We start from the raw sequence: 25,850 nt of genomic DNA on the forward strand, positions 1-25,850 counted from the left end.
TTATCCAAAAACAGGGTGAGACCAGGTTTCTTTGTAGAATTTAAGTTTCAGGAAACAAGACTTATGGGTAAAATAATTAAAGCACAACAAAAAAACTATAAGGAAGCACTAATATAAATGTCCTTTATAAGTTTTATCCAACCTCTTTAAGTTTCATTTATTTATTTAAGTAATCTCTACAGCCCACATGGGGCTCAAACTCATGACCCCAAGATCAAGAGCTGCATACTCCTCTGACTGAGCCAGCCAGGCGCCCTTCATCCAACCCCTTTGAAACATTTCTTCAAACTAAAGAAAATGTGGATACTTGAGTGGCACAGTCAATTAAGTGTCTGACTCTTGGTTTCGGCTCGGGTCGTGATCTCAGCATGATGAGATTGAGCCCCAGGTGAGGGTCTGCAGTCAGCGAGGAGTCTGCTTAAAATTCTCTCTCCTGGGGCGCCTGGGTGGCTTAGTCATTAAGCGACTGCCTTCGGCTCAAGTCATGATCCCAGGGTCCTAGGATCGAGCCCCACATCGGGCTCCCTGCTCAGTGGGAAGCCTGCTTCTCCCACTCCCACTCCCCCTGCTTGTGTTCCCTCTTTCGCTGTGTCTCTCTCTATGAAATAAATAAAATCTTTAAAAAAAAAGAAATTCTCTCTCCCTCTGCCCCTCCCCACCATGCTTGCCGCGCTCTCTAAAATAAATAAATCTTAAACTAAAGAAAACGTATAGTCAAAGATAAAAGAACTCTAATTTGAGTAACAGAGAAGATGATGATACCCATGACTAAAATATGGAAGGTATAAAAACTTCAATTTTAGGTTTAAGATTAGTTCTAATTTGTATATGTTAAAGGTGGGATGAGAGTAAGTCATTCAAGTGAAAATACTCATCAAATGATGATAAAAAATGAAGTATGGGTAAGAGATGGGAGTTACCAATAGATACAGAAATCATATAATGAAGCCCTAAAGAAGAATGAAGAATCTAAAAAAGAGACATACGGTTTACAAGGAACAGACTCTTGTTCACATGAGGGAAGGGAGAAGAATATATATTATAAAGGTACAAGAAGATGTAAGTACAAGAGCAATCTCACTCCTCACCACCATCCAGAAACCGTTGTATAGCTGGGCTTCAGTGAGACTGTAAGAGCTCTGAGATCTACCACAACCCTAAGGACTGGATTATCTCCTCAGTCCTCAGGAAATGTCCCATGAGCACACCCCCATGTCTCAATTCCTTCACCTTGTGACCCCTGCATCTTGTATCTATGACACTTTCTTAGCTTCTGCTCCCCAACTCCTTTACTCTCACATCTATTTTTTGAGGCAACATGCAAAGCCCAACTAATCACTTTTCTCCCATTTTGGCATCACCAGGTCACTTCACAGTTCACCAGCAGTTAACTGGCTGGCTTTGGGTCAAGATCTCACCCTGATTCAATCAATTGTGGACATCAATATTAGAAGTTAGGTCCTATGGCAGAGAACAGAGCACACAATCATCCTTGTATAAGGTACAGCCAGAAGAATGGATAGGGCAATTTCCTTCAGTAGAGACTGTGAGCTAACAGGAAAGAAATTTCTCACAACCATTTGAGTCCACCACTGATATGTAAGAAACACATGGAAAAAGGCACTGTCTGTAATTTAAGTAACAATGGTTTTTACAGACAATTAACAACGAAAAATCTTCAACAAAAAAAAATCTTCACAAAACTATGGATAAGTTTCATTCCCCCAGGAAGACTTCCCAAAATCATTAGAACACGGCTTCATTAGAATGCTATCCTTGGGGCGCCTGGTGGCTCAGTCAGTTAAGCATCCAACCCTTGATTTTAGCTCAAGTCATGATCTCAGTGTGTTGGGATGGAGCCCCATGTGGGGCTCCATGCTCAGCAAGGAGTCTGTTTCTCTCCTTCTCCCTCTGCCCTTCCCCCCGCTCACATGTGCAGGCACAAGCACGTGCTCTAATAAATAAATCTTTGGGGAAAAAAAGTTGTTCTTTACATACCTAAACTATATAAATATCTCACATTTATATCTATTTTGATTATTTTACCAGAAGTCATCTTACTGAAGTCCCTGATAATATTAAGTAACACCACAGTCACAATGCTTGGGAAAAAAAATCACTCTGATGTTAAAAAGTGAAAAAAAAAAACAAAGCATCATCTCACAATAGACAAAGCACCTATAGTCAATTAAAATATAAAAATCAAATATTTTGTTTTTCCAACCAGGGCCCGGCAGAATGGCTCCCGTGAAGAAGGGTGGCAAGAAGAAGAAGGGTTGTTCTGCCATCAACGAGGTAGTGACCAGAGAATACACCAACATTCACAAACACATCCATGGAGTGGGTTTCAAGAAGTGTGCCCCTCAGGCACTCAAAGAGATCCGGAAATTTGCCATGAAGGAGATGGGAACTCCAGATGTGCGCACTGACAGGGCTCAACAAAGCTGTCTGGGCCAAAGGAATAAGGAATGTTCCGTACTGTATCCATGTGCAGTTGTCCAGAAAACGTAATGAGGATGAAGATTCACCAAACAAGCTCTACACACTGGTTACCTATGTACCTGTCACCACTTTCAAAAATCTACAGTTAATGTGGATGAGAACTAATCACTGATTGTCAAATAAGGTATAAAACTGAAAAAAAAATCAAATATTTTGTAATAAATGTTAAACAGGGTGACTATTCACAATAGTTTACCTTGAACAACCAATCACATATGTTGAAAACAGTTCTTTAAGATCAAAATATTCTTTCTCCCTGGATATTGTAGAATAAGGCATACCCACAGAATATCTACCTAGTTAATTTTTCCTGGTAAGATGCCCCTTGGTGTTTAATACTCAAAGATCATAGAAGATACAAATGTCTTAATACGAAGTTTTCCCCCTACCCCAAGATTTTATTTATTTATTTGACAGAGAGAGACAGCAGAGAGAGGGAACACAAGTAGGGGAAGTGGGGGAGGGAGAAGCAGGCTTCCCGTGGAGCAGGGAGCCCGATGCGGGGCTCGATCCCAGGACTCTGGGATCATGACCTGAGCCAAAGGCAGACGCTTAACAACTGAGCCACCCAGGCACCCCTTAATACGAAGTTTTTATAGCCCATGTTTAGTAGTAAAAATATACATCTACATCTCAAAATCTCAATACATTTTTAATAAAACAAGGTTCAAGAAGGTTCAGTTATACTCCAAATATAACTGGTACAATGTTGGAAGCATATGTTCTTTGAAAAGGAAGAGACTGTCAACCAAGAGGACGTGCATCTTGGAGATGAAGGGGCTCAAAAAGACATCATTCCGTTACTGTACAGACAGCAATTGTCAATTTGATAAGAGAGCAGAGTTGTAGCATTTTATATCCTAACACAGCAAGATGTTACTTCACTTAAAAAGTTACTTTTCTTACCTACATGTAAGGCTTCTGAGTTTTGTTACATTTTAATTACACTTAGAATTGGATGGAAATTTCGACTGAAATACAACCTAATGTAACTTTATCCATTTAAAATAATAAGAAAACCCAAAAATCAAATTAACACCAGTAATGGAAAAAAATGGGCATCATGTGCCTCCTGATAGACTGCAGAGAGAACATCACTGCTGCCAAAAGTAATCATTTGAATCTAATTATGAGGAAACATCAGAAAAACCCAAACTGAGGGGCACTCTAAAAAGCAACTGGCCTGTATTCTCCAAAAATGCCAAGGTCAAAAAAAAAAAAAAAAGAGGAAAACTGAGGAACTGTTGTAAATTACAGGAGACAAAAAACTAAATGCAATATGTAATCCTAGGTTGGATCCAGGATGAGAAAAAAACGTACATTGCTATGAACAACATTAGTGGGACAACTGGCAAAATTTGGGTAAGATCTGTAGATTAAATTATTGTATTAATATCAATTTTCTGATTTTGATGACTTATGATTATGTAAAAGAATATTCTTAGGTCTGCAACTTACTCTCAAATGTCTCAGGAAAAAAATATGCAGAGAAAGGGAAAAAAAGGGCAAAGAAAGTATGTAAGGTTAACATCTAGGGAACCTGAGTGAAATGTATATATGAATTCTTTGTGTAACTTTACTTAAGTCTGAAATACTTTAAAAGTTCAAGTTAAATATATAAATAGAGAAACCAGTTCTCATGTAGCATATTCATATAAACATCTAATTTTCAAGAGCAGAATAAGCAAGAAATCCCTTTATAGGTTACTGTGCCTTTTAAGGCTTACTAAGTTTGATCTCAAAAGTTACCTGATTACAATCCAGCACGCTTCTTGCCACAAGTCTGGGGTGATTTCATCATCATCTTCATCATATTGCATGTCTGCAAAAACCAAAAATATTGTACCCGTGTGCAATAAAATGCTAGTAGCAAACATCTTGCTATGATTTGAAGTAGCAGAAACATATTTACTCTGCTAAATAAAAAGCAATCCTTTTACCCCACTTTTCTAAACTTTCACTTAATTGAATTATTACTAACATGTTACAATATACACAGGTACACATCTATGTATACAAAGGTCTACGTCACATAGGTATTCTCCCAATATACATTACAAAGGTTCAGTGTAAGTTGTGTGAATTTGTTAATATTCCATCTTCTGCAGAAAGTCCATGCAATTCTCATTAATAGCTAACTATGATAACTAGGAGCAAGCATGTAGTCCTCTTCAGAGACTGGAGTGAAAGATTAGGGTAAGGAAGTAAAGCCAGAGAAGGGTTCCAATAGCTGGGCAATACCTTAAGGTACAGTGGTTTATTACAGCAACATTTAATACAGGCAAAGGTATGACAGACTGTATTTTCCGAAGATGGCCACAACTATAGCTTCCATTTCACGTGCTCTTTTATAATGTCATCTTGATATGCCTACCATCAAGATACAGGGATCTATTTTTCCTCCCCTTAAATCTGGGTGGATCTCTGACACTGCCATAACAAAAACAAAGCAGCTGAAGCCATACTACATGACTTAAAAAGCTAGGTAAGAAAAGGCAATGCAATTCCACCTTGTTTACTGAAACGTGCTTCTGGAACTCTGAGTGGCCATTAGTTAAGTCCTACTACTCTAAGGCTTGTATAGTACAAGGAAGCCCAAATCATATGGAGAGGACACTTATAGATGCTCCCGTCAATCCTGGTCCTTGAGTCCTGCTAGGCTAGGTGCCAGACGTCTGAGTAATAAACACTCTAGATCATCAAGGCCCCAGCTGTCAACACCCAAACTTTGAGTCTTTGCATTGAACCACTGACATCACGGAGCAAACAAGTCATTCCTACTATGCTCTATCCAAATTCCTAACCCACCGAATCCATGAACACATTAATTTTTAAGCAGCCAAATTTTAGGGTAGTTACGCAGCAATAGTAATCTGAACAATAGGGGATTTGAAAAATCAGAGTGCACTGGTCCTCTGCTATTGGTCTCATCATCTTATGTAAAAGAGAAGTGTGCTGTATTTTTGTTTTATATTCTAACTTATATAACCTGTAAAACTTAAGAGCTTTCAATCCAAAATTTAATACATGTTCAAAACAAATTATATAATAAACTCTGCTTAAACAAATTGGAATTACTGATTACTATACATGGGGGCGGTAAGAAAGACAAATGTATCTAAAATAGCTCAGAGATATCTAGCTTTGATGACAGATTAGAGGTTAATATCACAGCCACATAGAGAAGCAAGAAGGTGGGAAAAAGAGATATGAGGAGGTTAGCTTAGGTACACTTGTGAATCATTTATCCCTTTAAATACCTGCAATAAACAACTGGATATAAATATAAAACTCAAATAAGGGGTCTAAATTACAAATAGCTGAGAATCATTAACAAGTGGTTGGTAGAATACAGAGAGCTTCCACAGAGAAGAAGACTGAAGGCAGGATATTAAGGAATACCTCTATTCGAGTCATGTGAAAAAAAATGAGTCCACAAAGGAGACTCATTTACTCATTCATCCATTCCCATACATCAAATATTTGTTGAATGTATTTACTATATCCCAGGCATTGGAGACACAACCTTCAATAAGATAAAAGATGGCTGTATCCTCAGGGAGATTATCACCTACTGGAGGGATACAAACAAGATGAAGTCAATTAAGAGGAAAAACAACATGAACTGGCAGTCCTAACCAAGACCTGAGGAGGTTAGGGTAGACTTCCCAAAAGCTGAGCTGAGCAGAGACCTCATGTATGAATAAATAGGAGTAAACCAGGCAAAAGGAAAGGGTGAGGATGGGAGGGGTAGAGAAAGTAGTCTTCCAAAAAGAAAAAACAATTTGCACAAAAGACTCCAAAATGAAAGCTACTGAAGGAATGAAAGAAGGCCAATGTAGCTGAAGCATGGAGTGTGAAGTTGGAGTGGTTAAAGAGACTGGTCTTTACCAATAGAGCTTTGAGGAACCACACTACGATTTTAACAAGGGTGTGGCTAGATCAGATTTTCATTTCTGAAAGATCACTATGGCCACAGTATAGACAGTGAATGGAAAGGAAAGAAACCTGGAGCACACAAACCAGTTGAGAATCTGGAGAAGTAATCTAGATAACAGATGGTCGTGTCCTGAACTAAAAATTGTGGCAGAGGTGACAGACAACTAACCAGATTTGACATATTTAGGAGACAGAACCCTCAGGACTTGGTGGCTTATTAGATAATGGGGGCAGAAGAGAGGAATCAAGAATGATGCCCAGGCTTCTGGCTTCAACAACACAAGGGGGGATACCACTCACTGAGATGGAGAACACAGGACAAAGCAGATTAGGAAGGTGGTTGAGTAAAGGAAAATAGCTCAGTCTGGGCAGTGACAAGTTTGAGTAGCTTAGAGTACATCCAAGTGAAGTTGTCCAGTGGCAGTTAGATATGTAAGACATCTGGACTGGAAATATAAATTCGAAGTCATCCACATACTAATGGTACCTGAAGCCATGGAGAAGAGATGGAATCCTCCAGAAATAATATGAATAAAAGAGAACGAGAAGAAATGTCAGACAGGTAAGAATTACATGAGAGTTATGTGGCAGAAGGAAGGAGTGAGTTTCCAAGAGGAAGTAATCAACAATGTTGAATACCACAGGGTCTGGAAAAGGTTTGAAAAATGTCCCTCTGATTTATCAATTGAGAAGTGACTAACATTCTTTTTTTTTTTTTTAAGATTTTACTTATTTATTTGAGAGAGAGAGCATGGGAGGAGAGAGGGTCAGAGGGAGAAGCAGACTCCCTGCTGAGCTGGGAGCCTGATGTGGGACTCGATCGTGGGACTCTGGGATCATGACGTGGGCGGAAAGCAGTCACCTAATCAACTGAGCCACCCAGGCGCCCGAAGTGACTGACATTCTTATTAAGAGCTGTTTTACCTTTCGTCCAGAACCACATCTTCCAGTAATTCGCCCAATGACCAACACAAACAGAACGAGGAGAGGTACTCACTATATGTTCTCTAGGCCTTTTAGAAAACTTGGAGTTGTTCCTTTAGCCTCATACATGAGAATCTATAAGAAAGGCGATACTGTGGACATCAAGGGAATGGGCACTGTTCAAAAAGGAACGCCCCACAAATGTTACCATGGCAAAACTCGAAGAGTCTACAATGTTACTCAGCATGCTGTTGGCATTGTTGTAAACAAACAAGGGCAAGATTCTTGCCAAGAGAATTAATGTACGCATTGAGCACATTAAACACTCAAAGAGCCGAGATAGCTTCCTGAAGTGTGTGAAGGAAAATGATCAGAAAAAGAAGGAAGCCAAAGAGAAAGGTACTTGGGTTCAAATGAAGCACCAGCATGCCCTACCCAGAGAAGCATACTTTGTAAGAACCAATGGAAAGGAGCCTGAACTGCTGGAACCCATTCCCTATGAATTCATTGCATGATAAATGTAAAGAAAATAAAAGACCTCAAGACTGTTTAAAAAAAAAAAAAGAGCTGTTTTTTTTTTTTTTAAAGATTTTATTTATTTATTTGACAGAGAGAGACACAGAGAGAGAGCACAAGCAGGGGGAGTGGGAGAGGGAGAAGCAGGCTCCCCGCTGAGCAGGGAGCCCGATGCGGGGCTCGATCCCAGGACTCCGGGACCATGACCCGAGCCGAAGGCAGATGCTTAATGACTGAGCCACCCAGGCGCCCCAAAAAGAGCTGTTTTAATGTAGTGGCTAAAACACAATTAGATTATAATAGGTTGAGGAGAAACTGGAAAATAGGAATTGGAAACAACAAAGAGCCTATTTTTTTTTTAAGAAGCCTAGCTGTGAATAAAAGGAGAAAGGCTAAATACTGGAAGAAAAAGTAAAGTTTAACAACAACAAAGGGTTTAACTTGTTTTTTTGAGGACAAGAGATCTAGTATTTCCAATAGAAAAAGAAGCCTGGTGAAGAGGAGTGTCTGAAAAACTGATGAGGGCATATCTAATAAAGCTATCAAAACGGGGCACCTGGGTGGCTCAATTAAGCACATGCCTTCAGCTCAGGTCATGATCTTGGGGTCCTGGATCGAGCCCCATGTTTGGCTCCCCGCTCAGCGGGGAGTGTACTTCTCCCCCCCAACTCATGCTTGTGCTCTCTCAAATAAATAAAATCTTTAAAAAAAAAAGAGGGGTGCCTCAGTGGCTCAGTCGGTTAAGCATCTATGTTTGACTCAGGTCATGATCCCAGGATCCTGGGATCGACCCCCAAGTAGGGCTCCCTACTCCGTGGAGAGCCTGCTTCTCCCTCTCCTCCCTACTCATGCTCTCTGTCGCTATCTCTGTCTCTGCCTCTCAAATACATAAATAAAATCTCAAAAAAAAAAAAAAAGGGCGCCTGGGTGGCTCAGTTGGTTAAGCAACTGCCTTTGGCTCAGGTCATGATCCTGGAGTCCCTGGATCGAGTCCCGCATCAGGCTCCCTGCTCGACAGGGAGTCTGCTTCTCCCTCTGACCCTCCCCCCTCTCATGTGCTCTCTCTCTCTCATTCTCTCTGTCTCAAATAAATAAAATCTTTAAAAAACAAAAAATTGGGGCGCCTGGCTGGCTCAGTTGGTTAAGCGACTGCCTTCGGCTCAGGTCATGATCCTGGAGTCTTGGGATCGAGTCCCGCATCGGGCTCCCTGCTCGGCAGGGAGTCTGCTTCTCCCTCTGACCCTCTCCCCTCTCATGCTCTCTCTCTCTCTCATAAATAAATAAAACCTTTAAAAAAATAAAAATAAAAATAAAAAAATAAAAAACAAAAACAAAAAAAAGATATCAAAGGACACAGGCAGGAATGGAATGTAGACTCAATGCTGGAACAGACTTGATAAGAGAAGTAACTTTAACTCTCTTTCCACAGGATTATTATACATTGCTAATGAGAATATACTGGGGTGCCTGGGTGGCTCAGTCGGTTGACTGTCTACCTTCAGCTCAGGTCATGATGCGGGGTCCTGGGATCGAGCCCCATATCAGGCTTCCCACTCGTGGGGAGCCTGCTTTTCCCTCTCCTCCCCACTTGTGCTCTCTCTCAGATAAATAAAATCTTAACAAAAAAAAGAATATAAACTAGTACAGTCACTATAAAGGTCACTTAGCACCATCTGCAAAATGTTAAACATGTATATCATTTGAGCTGACAATTCTATATCTAGGAATTTCTCCTACAGACATACCTGCACTGGACAAAATGACATGTACAAGATAATTAATAACAGCACTATTTGAACCAGAAAAATACTGGATATAACCCAAATACCCATCAATAAAACACTACTTAAGGTACATCCATACAAACTAGGTAGGTGTGAAAAAAATGAGGTGCTCGTGAAAATCTCCTAAATATAAATATATATATATAAATAAAAGTGCAGAAAAGTGTGTTATCTTTTTTCTGTAAAAGGATGGAAAACAGAATCCCATTTCTATTTGCTTGAATATGCATAAAGCACTCGAGAGAGAACCTAAGAACAGAGGTAACTTACTGTGGAGGAGGCTCACTCTACACAGATGGTGGACAAGAATAAAACCTTATGCTTTAACATTTTAATATCTTCTACCTTGTGAACCATGAGAATATTCTACCCACTCAAAAAGTTAAGCTAAGAAAACTTTTAACTTTTTTTCTGAGATAAGAGTTAAGAAATCTAATGATGCTAACAAATTTCCAGACTCAAGATAGGAGACAGAGAAGTTTAAACAGTAGAGTTTACGTTTTTTCTTCTTTTTCTCCATGGAGTGGCCTGGGAATAAGGAGAAACGTGAGAGGTGGCCACAAGACTGGGCATCAGAAAAAGGTGGTTTGAAATAGTAGCTGTGGAGAATGGAAGACCCAGCATTAAAAATACATAATGAATATACACTAGACACGACTAAGAATTCTACATGTGAAAGGAAAAAACAAAGACATATTGGCCCTACTCAATAGGATACGTAACACCTGAAAACTCTTCCATCTGTAGGGAGACGAAATTTAAAGGTCTTTTTTTTTTTTAAGATTTTATTTATTTGAGGGAGAGTGAGAGTGAGAAAGAGTACAAGCCGGGGAGGGGTAGAGGGGCAGAGAGAAGTAGACTCCCTGCTGAGCAGGGAGCCCGATGTGGGACTCGATTCCGGGACCCTGGGATCATGATCTGAGCCAAAGGCAGACGCTTAGCCAACTGAGCCACCCAGGCGCCCTGAAGGTCATCTTTTAAGACAATTTACTTAGACATATGACAGCATGAAGGAACGCCCGACACAGACACTAGATTCTTTGACCCGGCTGTAAAACCTAGCACAATGCTTGGCACAGCCTAACACTCAACAATTCAACTATTCAATAAATTCACTCTGGCCTTGGGGGAAATCAAGAAAGGAGCCCTTTACTTCAAAGTCAAAACAACGGAAACTGTCTTACTGCTCCGCACGCCATTTCAATTCGGGAAGGCGGTATGAGACTCCGCCAGGAGCAGAAAGTGGAGAGAACAAAATCACCTGACCAGGAGCAATAATGCTAAGGTTCCCTGCACCCTCCATCTTTCACAATCCCAGCTTCGTTCCCAGCCTGGGGAATGTTGGGGGCACGACTGGGAACACTTCAGCGGCGAGTAAGGGGGAGGCCGCAAATCCTCAATTGGTTCAGCTCCCCACTTTTCCCTCCTTAGATAGGTAGTAGCGGAGTATTCTGAGGAGTTACCTACCCTCGTCCGCGTCATACATATTGGCAAACGGTTCCCAAGTTCCTAACTCTTGGAATCAGAGAAAATCGCGCCGCAGCCTACAACACCCGCAGCGTGAAGAGAAGTAATTTCCGTCTCCGGCGTTCCCAGAATGCTCTGCTTCTCAGGCCAAAGGCCACCCACAAAGCAGCTAACGTAAGATCTGCGCCTGCGCAAGTGGGAGGCTACGGTTTGATGAGTTAGAATTGCGCACGCGCAAATCGTAGACCCCCCCCCCCCCCCCCGCCTCCGGTGGCTGATAGCGAGGACTGTTCCTCTAGGGAGGATAGGATCTCGCCAATTAAATTTTTTGTTTTTTCAATATTGTTGCACAAATAATGACACCTAAAAAAACCAGAAAGATTTATTAATAAAAGATATTAATTGAGGCCATGGGTATGCGGCATTTGATGGGGTTTTTTTTTTTGCACTTCTAGAGACTAAAAACATGAAGCTTTTAAAAAATGTGATTCACTAAAAGCGAGTTGTGCCAGCGATGGCGCGTTGAAGAAGCCTGAAAGTACACAAACCCCCATTAGCCTCTCCCGCCCACCCAGCTCAGCCTATGTCGCCGACGCTTTTGACGTAGCTTTGAATGGGTTCTCCGGCCTCAGATCCTTCATCGCGAGAACTCACAGGATTAGACGCGAAAGAAGCCGAAGTGCGCTTTCCGGTAAATGAAAGCCCACCAGTAGTCCCGGGCTTAAGTCTCAGGATTTTAACGCGCATCTCGGGTCCCAGTGCGCCTGCGCGCTTGTGACTCCGCCCCCGCCGTGCCCGGGGTTGCGTTCTCCATGCTGTCTTCACGCTTCACCCGCCGACTGTGGCCCTTCCTACGGGGATCAGCTCCCACCGTAGCGCGCCATGTCCCTCGGGAGTCGCTTTTCGAGAGATGTGCGGTCGCCTCCTCCTCCCAGCACCCATCGGGCCTGGGACATAGGCTTTCCCATGGCTCAACGGCGACTGGGGGTTACGAAGGGAGGATTGACATGGAGGAGCATTTTCTGTTCCCCGAGTACGTCTCGGAGCCCGAGCCTGCACCGATCCTCGAAAAGCAGCTGCGAAAGCTGCAGCAGCGGCAGGAGGAGGAGGAGCGACAGAAGCAGCAGCGGCGGGAAGAACGGCAGCAGCAGAAGGTACGGGCCAGGAGCCGGCTACACCTGGTCGTGGGACAGCCGGACCCGACGGTGCCGCCCAGCGGCCTGAACTGCTCGGGCTGCGGAGCGGAGCTGCACTGCCAGGACCCCGGCGTGCCCGGCTACCTGCCCAGCGAGAAGTTCCTCAGCGCAGCGGCGCAGACTGACGGCGGGCTGGCGCGAACTGTGTGCCAGCGCTGCTGGCTGCTGGTGCACTACCGGCGCGCCCTGCGCGTGCAGATGAGCCGCGAGCAGTATCTGGACCTGGTGAGCGCTGCGCTGCGTCGCCCGGGGCCCGCCCTGGTGCTCTACATGGTGGACCTGCTCGATCTGCCCGACGCCCTGCTGTCCGACCTGCCCGCGCTGGTGGGCCCCAGGCAGCTGATCGTGCTGGGGAACAAGGTGGACCTGCTGCCCCAGGACGCGTCCGGCTACCTGCAGCGGCTCCGGGAACGACTGTGGGACGACTGTACCCGCGCAGGGCTCCTGCGGCCCTCTGGCCACCGAGGACCACAACACGCCGGCGAGGACCCGCAGCAAGACGGGAGGGAGAATTCGATTCCTTCCGCCAGGACCCGCACAGTGCTCAGGGATGTACGGCTCATTAGCGCCAAGACTGGCTATGGCGTGGAAGAATTGATCACAGCGCTTCAGCGCTCCTGGCGTTACCGCGGCGACGTGTACCTGGTTGGCGCCACCAACGCTGGCAAGTCCACTCTCTTCAACACGCTCCTAGAATCCGACTACTGCGTCGCCAAGGGCGCTGAGGCTATCGACAGAGCCACCATCTCCCCTTGGCCTGGTGAGCCTTAGGAGGCCCGCTCCCTTCCTTTTCTGAGACGCTGAAAGTCTGGTTGCAGCCCAGGCACCTCGTATATCCTTCCTTAATGTCCACCGGGGGCTGTCTGGAGCCTTCCGTTTAAAAATTCTCTCCATACTTTGGTCACGCCTCTTTTGTGTCAGCCTAGTTAGTACTTGGAAATTTAGTACATGGTAGAGTCATTTTCTCATGGGCATATATATGGAGCACTTCTGTGTTCCAGTCACTGTTCTTTAGGCACTGTAGATGAACCAGGAAACAAAGCAAGAGTTCCTGCTCTCTTGGAGGTTTCCCTGATAGCTTTACTTTGTATGTTTCTCTGGAAAATCGTTCTTTTTACTTTCTTTTTTTCCTTTTACTTTCTAAACTTCCACCCCCTCGGTCTTACTCTTCATATCTTAAGTTTATTCATAAGATCAGTATACTATACACATTTAACACTTGAATAATTCACTAATGCTATATGATTTGTGGCTTTGAGAAAAAAAGTCAACTTTGTGGGTTTTGCTTTTTTTTAAGATTTTATTTATTTGACAGAGAGGTAGAGAGCACAAGTAGGCAGAGTGGCAGGCAGAGGGAGAGGGAGAAGCAGACTCCCTGCTAAGCAGGGAGCCCGACGCGGGACTCCATCCCAGGACCCTGGGATCATGACCTGAGCCGAAGGCAGACGCTTAACCGACTGAGCCACCCAGGCACCCCTTTATTTATTTATTTGTCAGAGAGAGAGCACAAGCAGGGGGAGTCAGAGAGAGAGCACAAGCAGGGGGAGCAGGAGGTAGAGGGAGAAGCAGGCTCCCTGCTGAGCAAGGAGCCGGATTCAGGACTCCATCCCAGGAGCCTGGGATCATGACCTGAGCTGAAGGCAGACGCTTAACCCACTGAGCTACCCAGGCTTCCCTCAGCTTTGGTTTTAAGAAACATCTGTAATTGCAAAATGGGTCCTTCTGTGACCATGTTGGTATTTAACAGTTGGCAAAACTGCCTTATTTGTTCCTTTGAAACCAGTGTTTAACTTTGATAAGCTCTTCTTCTCTGTCCAGGACTTTGGTTAAATTATATACAGAAGTGCTTTTATGCTGGATGGTAGTACAGTGAAAATGGAAAGAAAACAGGTCTGCAGATTTGGGATTCAAATCCAGGTTGAGTCTGTGGGCCAATCTCTGAGCCTATTTCCTCATCTATAAAATAAGAACGATCTTGTAGCAGGTTGTCATGAAGGTTAAGTGAAGTAAATCGCAGTACCCAAGTCAGTGTAGCTCCTCAAAAATGTTAGTTTTCCGGGGCGCCTGGGTGGCTTAGTCCATTAAGCCTCTGCCTTCGGCTCAGGTCATGATCCCAGGGTCCTGGGATCGAGTCCTGCATCTGGTCCCCTGCTCAGCAGGGAGTCTGCTTCTCTGCTCGTCCTCTCTCTCTAAAAAATAAATTAAAAATCTTTAAAAGAAAACATGTTAGTTTTCCTCCCCATATTCCCTCTTCTTGTACAATGTTTATAAGAACATATTTACTCTTTGGTATTTCAGGTACTACATTAAACCTTTTGAAGTTTCCTATTTGCAACCCAACACCTTACAGGATGTTTGAAAGACAAAAAAGGCTTAAAAAAACTGCAGCTGAAGGTGAAGAAGATCTTAGTCAGCAAGAACAAAATCAACTTAATCTCTTGAAAAAGCATGGTTATGTAGTAGGTAAGCATCTTCTCTAGGAGAACTCTTGTTGGGGCTATGTTAAAATTTTTTGTTGAACAACTTGAAATACAGCTGTCTAGGGCTAGCCAGTTTTTGTGGGGAGAGACTACTCTCCTTGTTCTGGAACAAAGAGGCCCTTGAGAGGCAAGGCTGCTGTTTGGAAACCCAGAGTTAACTGTGCTAGGAAAACTGAAACAGTAGATACTTGGAGAAATCCAGGAAGGGAAACCTGCAAAACTTCCACCTAGCCATTGTCAGGGGTGGAAGCATTTTCGCTGAGAAACAGCATCCTCTCCTTGCAGACCAGCACAAGTTGTGGACTCCATACCGCAGCTTTATATTAGATTGTCCCTCTCTCCTTGGTATTTTTTTCAACCTTCCTTCACTGAAAACAGTTTGGTTGCCAGCACTTTTCCCCCAACCACCCAGCCCCTTGACCAGTGTACCCAGCTAGTGACATATTTGACCATTGCAAGAGTCTGACCTCCACTGCCTTTGAAAAAAAGGGCAAAGGTATCATTGTAGTCTTTCTTCCAGATACCATAGTTAGTCTAAGTAACTTGTTTTTGAGGCAAGTGAGGAGAATAAGAATTATCTGTCTGAAATCAAAAGCTTCAAAGGAGTGACTAATGGCTTAAATATAACTTGTTCTAGGAAGAGTTAGAAGAACATTCTCGTATTCAGAAGAACGGAAAGATGAAGCTGCCTTTGAGTTTGATGCTGATGCACTTGCCTTTGACATGGAAAATGAACCTGTTATGGTTGCAGATAAATCCACCAAACGAGTAGAATTGACCCCGCAAGATGTGAAAGATGCCCACTGGTTTCATGACACCCCTGGAATTACAAAAGAAAATTGTGTATGTTTTTGATGTCTTCTGGAACTATTAACTTTCAGTTGCGCGAGTGCCATCTTCATTGGCAGAACACAGGAAAGGCGTATCCTTTCACTTTAGACTCACTTCTGATTCATTCATAGAAGCAGTTCAGGGTGAGCTATGTGCCATCAAGATCTGTATTCTGCTTGGTAGGCTTCACTGCTCACAACCTCTTTGTGTTAGTGTGGTTGTTATCTTCGTTAGGGAGACATTTATAAAATCCTAGATTTTGAGGTTGGAAGAAAACAACTATCGCTTCAGTCCGGCCACCTATTCTACGCTTGAATTCCCTCTAAACATATCCGTCCAGCTTGAACTGAAATAAGGAGTGACTCACCATCAGCTGAAGTAGTGTCCCCTCGTCTCCCGTGGTAACCCCTCTGGCCTTTGACCTGCTCTTTGTGTGGAGCTGAACAGTCTCCCTGTAACTTGTACCCATTGTTCCTCCAAATGGTCCTGTATGGAATGAACATAATGCCTGTTTCCCTTGCTAGACTTTGAACTATTTTAAGTTTAATATCTTATTTCTTACTCACTCTACTCTTTCATTAGTTCATCCAACAAACAATGAACATTTACTGTGCTGACATAATTCAGATGATTTCTCTTTGTTTCTTGCAGTTGTTCTCTCTGAGAGGCTTTTTGTCAACTCAGGCCTCTTTTCAGAATATTTTCTTATTTGTTTTTGTCCTTAAAATATGACACTAAAGGGCGGCTGGGTGGCTCAGTTCGTTAAGCATCTGCCTTCGGCTCAGGTCATGATCCCAGGACCCTGGGATCTAGCCCCGCGTCTGTTGGGCTCCCTGCTCAGCGGGGAGTCTGCTTCTCTCTCTTCCTCTGCCCCTCCCCCCTGCTTGTGTGTGCTCTCGCGCTCTCTCCCCCTCTCAAATAAAATCTTTAAAAATATATGACACTAAGAACTAAATTTCTTGTGTAAGTGCCCTCAGATGAGCACAACTTAGAATAAGATTAATTCCACCTGTCTTGCCCGTACACGTCTTTTTACTCCAGTTACAATCTTCTGGGCAACTTTCTTTTATCTCATTAAATTAAGCCCATATCCTACACATTCATTAAATCTCACAACTTTTTATTCATTTGCAATTTTGATTATCATCCAAGTCACGGATTGACTGAAGAATGCATCCAGGATACAGCCTTACAACAGATCCATTAATCAGTTTCCTTTGAATCTGGTTACTGACGCAAGTTTCTGATTTGCCTAATTATGTCTGTATATGCCTATTAAACAACAGTGGTGTCTTAGCTTCTTTTCACTCTTTGCCTTGTCTGGATCACTTAGTTTCAGCCTCAGAATTATACTCTATTTAGTGTCTCATGTCATAGAATTATATAGACATTTTTAACTTTTTTGCACTCCTAGAATAATTGCTTGTGTCCTGTCTCTTCCTTAGCAATCTGTAGCTTCAGAGTAACTGGACTGCTTTCTAATAATGTTCCAGCACTTGAACTTCACCATTTACCAACTTATTCTTCCCTTTTAGAATCAAGTCAAGGATAGCAGTTACTTTAGTCATCTGTACCTTCTTGTCAAATAGAAAAGCAAGAATTTGCTAAATACTGTAGCCAGCAAAATGAGACCCTAAGTTTTTAGATCTAAAAGGGCTCTGGCAGTTTGTTTCTGTGTCAGTTTAATGATACATTTATTAGATGCCTTAAACCAGTGTTTTCCCAAACCACATCAAGGAACTCTGTTGAGAAATAAATTAGGGTCTCTGCTAAAAAGGGTTAAAAGGCTTCTACTGCAGGTGGCTTTTAATGTGCTTTTTAAAACACAGATGCTGAAGAAAGTACTTGTGGCCCCTTGTTACATATTTTCTTGTGAGGCTTTCTAGGTTTCACGTATTCTTTATTTCCTTGTTATTTTTCTTTTTTTGTTGTTTTTAAGATTTTATTTATTTGAGAGAGAAAGCAAGGGGGGGCAGAAGGAGAGAGAGAGGGAAAGAATCTCAAGCAGACTCTGCACCTAGTGCAGAGCCCAATGTGGGGTTCGATCCCACAACCCTGAGATCATGACCTGAGCTGAAACCAAGTCAGATGCTTAACTGACTGGGCCACCCAAGCACCCCTCCTTGTTACTTTTCTTAAGAATCAAGTTCATAAAAGTTTTTTAATCCACTTTTTTACCTTCTCTAATACTTTTTATTTTTTTAAGTAATCTCTACACCCAGTGTGGGGCTCGAATTCAGAACCCTGAGATCAAGAGTCACATACTTTACCAGCTGAGCCAGCCAGATGCCCCATAATATTTCTTTTTTAATCAGATTCTGATTCCTTAAATCCTACCAGAATCTTGTGCTTCCTGGCTTGCCTTTTCTAGTTACTCTCTTTAGGAACTCTTCATCCTTAGAAGCCAGAGTAGTCATAACTTTCTCTCTCGTTTTTTGCTGAGTGTTTGGGGGAAATAAGAAAACTGAAGACCAGACTTCAGAAAAGGGTTCTTCAAAGCTCTATAACTGCTCCTAGAATGAGGTGACCATTTTGCATTTAATGCATGCATACTTGCCACTGGGCTAGCAGATGGCATATTGCCTTACCTTTACCTGAGAACTACTGGTCCCTAGAAGCCTTGGTGGAGAGAACATATGTGCTGTTTTGGGATTGACACATCAGTGTTTTCAGTTCACACCAATTTTGACATTTGAGGGATGCTACTGACATACAAAGTCTTATACTCCCATATAAGTTGTTTCGCTCAGTATTAAGTTGTGAAACAAGAGTAGAGCCATCCATAAATTGATTGATTTAGAAAGAATGTAGCAATTTTATGTGCAGCAAATTCTGACATACTTTGGTTTATTGTGAAGTCTGGAAAAAAAAGTTACCACTTTTTTTTTTAAGATTTTATTTATTTATTTGACAGAGAGTGGGACAGCGAGAGAGGAAACACAAGCAGGGGGAGTGGGAGAGGGAGAAGCAGATTTCCCACTGAGCAGGGAGCCCAATGTGGGATTCGATCCCAGTACCCTGAGATCATGACCTGAGCCAAAGGCAGACGCTTAATGACTGAGCCACCCAGGCGTCCCTATCACTCTTTACCTTAAAGGTAAATCACAATATATCATATCTTCAGTAAAAGTAATTCTCTAAAATATCTGCCCTCCGCTTTACAGATTTTAAACCTTCTAACAGAAAAAGAAGTAAATATTGTTTTGCCAACACATTCCATTGTTCCAAGAACTTTTGTGCTTAAACCAGGAATGGTTCTGTTTTTGGGTGCCATAGGCCGCCTAGATTTTCTGCAGGTAAGGAAAGTCTGTACTGTTAAAAAATGACTTAGGATTACTTTAAGGATGCAGATCTATGAACGAGATTGGCAAATTGTTGATAACTAGTTCATGACTAGTATCAACTAGGAAGTTGATACTTTTTTGTTTGTTTGTTTGAAAATGTCCATAATAAAAACTTGGGAAAAAGAAATGGGGAGGAAAAACAAGTAGTATGTCTCAAAAGCTAGATCTTCATTAGGATATTGAATGCCCCATACAGCTTGGCATGAGGAAAAGATACTGCCCCTATCCTGTGGTATTGTTTCACATGGAAATCATAGGTTAAAAAAAAAAATAGGTCCAACCTTTAGGTACAGGGTTAGTGTGTATTAAATAAATCCCACACTTTTTAAGTTTTTATTTTTAAGTCATCTCTACACCCAGTGTGGAGCTTGAACTCACAACTCCTGATCAAGAGTCACATGCTCCACTGACCAAGCCAGCCAGGCACCCCTCCCACGCCGTTTATATCCCAAGATATGTATACATTACATATGTGCTTTTTTGTTTGATATTCATTTACATAGCATCATTCTGGTGATTTTAGAGTATTTATAGAATTGCTCCCCGTTTTCCCAAAGTGAGGAGAAAAAGAAAATGTAACATGGATGTATCCAGCAACAGTAAGTGTAACTTGCAGGCCATCGCTATAGCATATTTCTTGGGTTTTGTGTTTTCTCATAATTTTTTGGCAATTTAGACTTACACACTTAAAACCCTTATATGTTTCATTAAAGCCCACAGAATGTTAAACCTAACTTTATACTGGCACAATTAAAGCATTTCCTTTTACTTATATTCCCATATATATACTTTTTTTCTTTTTTTCTTTTAAGTAGGCTTTATGCCCAGCATGGAGCCCAGCACAGGGCTTGAACTCATGACCCTGAGATCAAGAGTCAGCTGCTTTAACCGACTGAGCCACCCAGGCACCCCTCCTTATGTTTTTCTTTTAAATCTACTTATTTACATCTCCATATATTTATAAAGGGAGCTTGGTTTTTTTTTGAGGGTAATGGTAATTGATTGTAATTTGTAATATGTTGGTTTTGCAAGTTCTTCAGTCTGTAAAATAACTTATTTTCTTCCTTTCTTAAGGGAAATCAGTCGGCTTGGTTTACAGTTGTGGCTTCCAACCTCCTCCCTGTGCATATTACTTCCTTTGACAAGGCAGATACTATGTATCAGAAGCATGCCGGTCATACATTACTCAAGGTGAGGCAGCACACTTTGAAGATTGCACAATTGGGTTAACCTACACTGTGACAGTCCCACAGCCCTGCTAAGAAAGCCTTTGTTGGACCTACCATTTTTGTTATATGATCAGCTAGCTCTCTCCTCACCTGTTCTGCTTGAGGATTTTGGCTATAAAGTAAAGTGGACCCTATAAGAAAAGGGATGTTGTTTGGACTGATCCTAGAATAGCTACAGACTTGTGTTTTCTCTAAACTACACTGGCCAATACCGTAGCCACAAGTGGCTTTTTCAATTTAAATCTAAAATTTAGCTTTTCAGTTGCACTAGCTACTTTCCAACTGCCTAGCAGTCACATCATTGCAGAAAGTTGTATTGGATTAATGCTGAGCGAAGAGAAGCCACACATTTTCTCACAACTGGGGGCATTACTGGCATCCAGTGGACGGAGGCCAGGGATAATGCTGAACATCCTGCGTTGCACAAGAAAGACTCTCACAATGAATTATCTGGTCCAAAATGTCCGTAAGGCCAAGGCTACGAAGTCCTGGTCCAAGTGGAAAAGATCTCCTCCCAGATTCTTACTCCCAGACACTTACAGATTATCCTGGCTTTTTACTTCTGCTCTACTAGTTCCTTCCTTCCCCCTATAAGTATGCTACAGTTTCATCTTTAAAAAACAAAAGAAAACAAAACTCAGTGTCCTGCTTCTTCCTTCTTTTACAGTCAATACTTCTCGTGCTCCTCCTGTCCTCTGCAGTCCCTGTTTGGTCCTTAATGTGTCACTGAAATTGTTCTAAGTTCACCAAATACTGTGTGGGAACTGTTTTCAGCTTAATAAGGCATTGCACACACGCGGTTAATGTACAGTGTCTGTACAGTGTTTAAGATCGCCACAGCCAGACGGTCCAAATGCTCTTTTCCACCACTTCACAAAGCTGTGTGACTGTGTCGTACCTACATCACAAGGTTGTGGCGAGGACTGAGTTCCAGGGCACTGCTGTAAGTCCTATGTGTTTGTGATGATGATGATGATGATGATGATGATGATGGAACACATCTACAGAAATACCAGGTGCATCCAGCAGAGGTGATTTAGTATTAATTAGTGCTTATGCAACTGAATATAAGCCAAAACCCAAAATATATACCTGCCCTTCAAAGGCTAAAGATAAACCTAACTTGAGAAGTAAATGCTTCTTTATTTCCTAAGAAAGCCAGACTGAAATTAAAACTCCATTGAAATAATTGCCCTGAAGTGAATATTCCAAAGACTTGTAGGATTTGCAGGGTGGGTGAGCATATAAAGGCAATCAGCAATATAGGATCTATTGATTTTTCTACACTTAAAAGCCTTTGGTTGTCCCGTCAAATTTGCTCACTTTTTAGGCAAAACGATAATACATGAGTTGAAATACAGCTGGAGACTTACAGGAAAGAAAACTTCCTGAATTTGTTTAATATGGCTCTCATAAAAATGAACTCTGTGGTTCTCTACCCCCACTCATCTGTGTAGTTTTCAGAGTGGACATCACTGATAACTTTCCAAAGCAACAGTCCCAGCCTTCTCTCCCACTGTAACAGAAACGTGTTTGGGGGGCTACTCTGAGACTCATTCTTGCCTCCTGGTTTTCTTACCTCCCAAATGAAAGTCAGCCCTGCCTCCTAATTATCACTGAATCCAGCCTCCCAATTCAGGCTGTAATCTGATGTCAGTAGGCTGTTTTTGAGATCCTGAAGTATTTTCTTAGCTTCCAGCTTTTGCCCTCCTCCAACCTCCACCCCGCATATACCTACACGGCCACTAAAGCAGTGCTTCTCAACCAGGGTTGACTTTTGCCCCCAGGGGCCCTTTGACAATGACTGGAGACAGTTTTGTTTTTCACAACTTGGATACTGAGTAGATGCCAGGGATGCTGCTAAAAATTCTACAATGCACAGGACAGCCTCCCCACCACCCCCCCCAAAGAATTATTCAGCCTAAAATGTCAATAGTGCCAAAGTTAAGACACCCTGCACTACAGAGATCTTTCAAAAATACAAAGCAGGCCACAGTATTTTTTTATTCCTATCTCTATTCTTTTTCCTGCTTATAATTCCCTGGTAGTTCCACATTACTGAGAAGTCCAAACTGATAGCGTCATTACTAATACACACTCATAACACAGACGTAATATGCCCTATACAGTTAACTACAGTTCCCTGAACTCATCATCCTTTTTCCTGTTTTTTTGTCTATATATATGCTAACCCAGAATACCATTCCAGTAAGTAACTTCAACCTATTTCTCAAAATACTGCTCAGATACTGCTTCTTCATTAATGTTTTCCTCGACCAAAACAGTGTTTATTACTTCTTCCTCCACAACCATAGTACTTAATAGACACTTCCCATCACACTCCTTACCTTGTAATTTGTCTACCTGTTATCTCCACCTTCTGACCACTGTGGGTGCAGGGACCATATTATAACATCTATCTTGTGTCCCTCATGTTAAACACAGAGATCTATTAATAATTATCCAGTTACTTCCCATTCATGGACACATCTGTAAGCAGAAGCTGAACCTTACCCATTATACATGTACCCTTCACTTGTAATGAGGCAGGGAGGGATTAATCTTTGAGGCCAGCCAGGCCTATGAGAACTAAGGTATTTTGAGGGATGTTACCGTAATTGCCAAACATTACTCTGTAAAGCTTTATGGAGGGCTGTAAAAATAGTGTAAACTAATAAAACAAGATGCTGCTATCAGGAGGTTACCACCAGACACATGCTCACATGCAGATTTTGTCACTGGGATCTCTGTAGGCTTCATCTCCCTACAGAGCTCTCCCATGCTTTTCATTTGAACTAGAAATGATTTGGGGTTTTCAGTAGCTGAGAATATTTATCTCAATGGCAGGTTCCAATGGGTGGAGAAGAACGAATGGCAGGATTTCCTCCTCTTGTTGGTGAAGACATTACATTAAAAGAAGGACTTGGGGAATCTGAAGCAGTGGCTGACATCAAGTTTTCCTCTGCAGGTAATTTTACACCAGGCACTTTTTAAAAGGTGAATAAAGTAGCCTTATTGATTTACAGTATATTTTTATAGAAATGTGCATTTAACTGACATAAACTGAGAGGATTTTAGGAAATACGTACTAGTTTATTCATTAAATGCAACCTACTGTAAAAATAAATTTGTACCTTTTCACAAATGCATTGCATGCTTTCTTTAAAAATAGAGCAAAAGAGGGACACCTGGGTGGCTCGGTCATTAATTGTCTGCCTTCGGCTCAGGTCATGATCCCAGAGTCCTGGGATCAAGCCTGCATCGGGCTCCCTGCTCAGCGGGAAGCCTGCTTCTCCCTCTTCCTGCCACTCCCCCTGCTTGTGTTCGGTCTCTCTCTGTCAAATAAATAAAATCCTTTAAAAAAAAAAAAAGCAAAAAAGAGCAGTAACCTCCTTTGGTGCTCCATTTTGAGCTTGAGCTTGGTGTTTTTTGTTTTGTTTTGTTTTTTTAAAGATTTTATTTATTTGAGAGAGAGAGAATGAGAGATAGAGAGCACGAGAGGGAAGATGGTCAGAGGGAGAAGCAGACTCCCCGCTGAGCAGGGAGCCCGATGTGGGACTCGATCCCGGGACTCCAGGATCACGACCTGAACCGAAGGCAGTCGCTTAACCAACTGAGCCACCCAGGCGCCCGAGCTTGGTGTTTTTAATAAGATGGTTGCTAACACCATTTTGTGTTCTGTCGCATGCCTGCATAGGTTGGGTTGCAGTAACACCTCAGTGTAAGGACAGACTGCATCTCCGAGGCTACACACCTCAAGGAACGGTTCTGACAGTCCGGCCCCCTCTCTTGCCACATATTGTTAACATCAAAGGAGAGCGCCTCAAGAGAAGTGTGGCCTATAAAACCAAGAAGCCTCCTTCCCTTGTGTACAATCTACAGAAGAAGAAAAAATAGATAAATAGGTGAAGTTGATCTTGTTCACACTGAATATTAACTATATTAGACATAACTACATACACTGAATTGTATTAAATATAACTACAATAAAGCTCTCTTTGCTCCCACCCTTTTTAAACCACCCAAGACTGCCTGTTTGTAATGTATTGAATTTGTAAATACAAGTTATTTTTTTGTAAGATATGTATTTGCGACCCAAATATACCTAAAAAGGAGTTCAGCCACATTCAAGTTTCTCGCACTACTTATTTATTAAGACCAGTTAGAGGGCACCTGGGTGGCTCTGTTGTTAAGCATCTGCCTTCCGCTCAGGTCATGATCCCAGGGTCCTGGGATCAAGCCCCACATCGGGCTCCCTGCTTAGCGGGAAGCCTGCTTCTCCCTCTCCCATTCCCCCTGTTTGTGTTCCCTCTCTCGCTGTGTCTCTGTCCGTCAAATAAATAAATAAAATCTTTAAAAAAAAAAACAACAAAAACAGTTGTTGGGGCACCAAGCTGGCTCAGTCAGAGAAGCATTCAACTCTTGATCTCAGGGTCATGAGTTTGAGCCCCATGTTGGGGATAGAGATTACAAAAAAATAAACTTAAAAAAAAAAGACCAGACGTCATTTATTTGCAGCCTAATTGAGAGAGCAACACAACAGTTGGCATATGAAAAAATGGCAAAAAATGAATTTGTCCAAAATATATTGGCTTAAGTAAGATAGAAGTGAATAGGTTCCTCTGCTCTGTATAATCATCCAAGTATCCAACTGGTGGAACATTCCGTGGCTTCTTCTCTAGGTCTAAGGTGATTCAGGTTGTCAACCCTTCCCAGCAAGTGGCAAGAGGGAAAGTGAGTAAGAACACACAGTTTCCCTATTTCAAAGAAGGGGGAAATGTTGGAAATTGCACACATTCCATACCGTCCATTGGTCAAGTCACAATGGTCACACCCACCCACAACAGAGCTGAAAGATGTTGGGGGAAATGGAGACCATTTGGGGTTTTTATTACTTAGGGGAGAATGAACACTGGAGAATCAAGTAGATACCTTACATAATCCTACCTGAAAATCTTAAAAAGATTCAGGTTATATCTTTGTGACATCCAGAGCCTATTCTGCAGTTATCAGAGCACTTAGAACCATTTTATCAACATCTGCCTGTATATACTGTATAACATTACATCAGTCAGATGTCTACCTTTTATTCCTAGCTGAGTAAGTAGCACTGTAGCTGTGTACAGTGAACAATTGGCAAGTCAAGTCCCAGATCCCAATGTTGAGATAAATGCTAGTGGGATTAGCTGGCCTGAAATGCAGTCAGATCCATGCATTTCCTGTAGACTAAGGTTTACCATAAAATTAATAAACATACCTGTGTTCTCAGTCAATGGGTATCCCCCAGCCCCCATCTCACTGAGACAGCTTAGAATAAATGGTTAGCATTTTAAGGTGCAATTTGTAAAAACTAGATCTCACTTGCATCATGTTTCATAGAAAATACTATTGGCATTTTGGGGAAAGGAGCTCTTTATGTGTAACCCTGCATTTCAGTATGACAGCATCCCTCATCCCCAGATAATAAATGCCAGTCAGTAACAACTCCCGCTGCCCCATTAGTCATTGTGACAAAGAAAAAGCACCTCTCAGGCACCTGGGTGGCTCAGTCAGTTAAAGGTCTACCTTTGGCTCAGGTCATGATCCCAGGGTCCTGGGTTCGAGTCCTGCATCGGGCTCTCTGTTCAGCAGGGAGTCT

General features: G+C 42.3%; 2 protein-coding genes and 1 pseudogene across 3 annotated transcripts in view; 2 read left to right on the forward strand and 1 right to left on the reverse strand.

Moving 5' to 3' along the window:
* POLR2B (RNA polymerase II subunit B) overlaps positions 1 to 11,250 on the reverse strand; it is a 45,507-nt gene extending 34,257 nt beyond the window's left edge. The window contains exons 1-2 of the mRNA XM_028100606.2: positions 11,133 to 11,250; positions 4,252 to 4,324 (exon numbers count right to left, since the gene is read on the reverse strand). Coding sequence (XP_027956407.1) covers positions 4,252 to 4,324; positions 11,133 to 11,151 — 92 coding nt within the window. The 5' untranslated portion in view covers positions 11,152 to 11,250. The remainder of the gene's footprint in view (positions 1 to 4,251; positions 4,325 to 11,132) is intronic.
* LOC114206739 (large ribosomal subunit protein eL21 pseudogene) lies at positions 7,403 to 7,902 on the forward strand (annotated as a pseudogene).
* A 548-nt stretch (positions 11,251 to 11,798) lies between the features above and the next one.
* NOA1 (nitric oxide associated 1) lies at positions 11,799 to 24,233 on the forward strand. 2 transcript variants are annotated; one of them, XM_028100720.2, is made up of 7 exons: positions 11,801 to 13,088; positions 14,627 to 14,791; positions 15,446 to 15,651; positions 18,804 to 18,935; positions 20,058 to 20,174; positions 23,060 to 23,180; positions 23,910 to 24,233. In XM_028100720.2, exons 1-7 carry the CDS (start codon positions 11,945 to 11,947, stop codon positions 24,107 to 24,109), a joined length of 2,085 nt encoding a protein of 694 aa, XP_027956521.1. In that variant the 5' UTR covers positions 11,801 to 11,944; the 3' UTR covers positions 24,110 to 24,233. The 2 variants fall into 2 exon arrangements, with proteins under 2 accessions (XP_027956522.1, XP_027956521.1); XM_028100721.2 differs by lacking the exon at positions 18,804 to 18,935 and having other exon boundaries at positions 11,799 to 13,088.
* The last annotated feature ends 1,617 nt before the right edge of the window (positions 24,234 to 25,850 follow it).

Source organism: Eumetopias jubatus, unplaced genomic scaffold (genome assembly GCF_037043125.1).
Source record: "Eumetopias jubatus isolate StellerSeaLion01/CBP00866 unplaced genomic scaffold, mEumJub1_p1.0 scaffold_2, whole genome shotgun sequence".
Taxonomy (NCBI): Eukaryota; Metazoa; Chordata; class Mammalia; order Carnivora; family Otariidae; genus Eumetopias; species Eumetopias jubatus.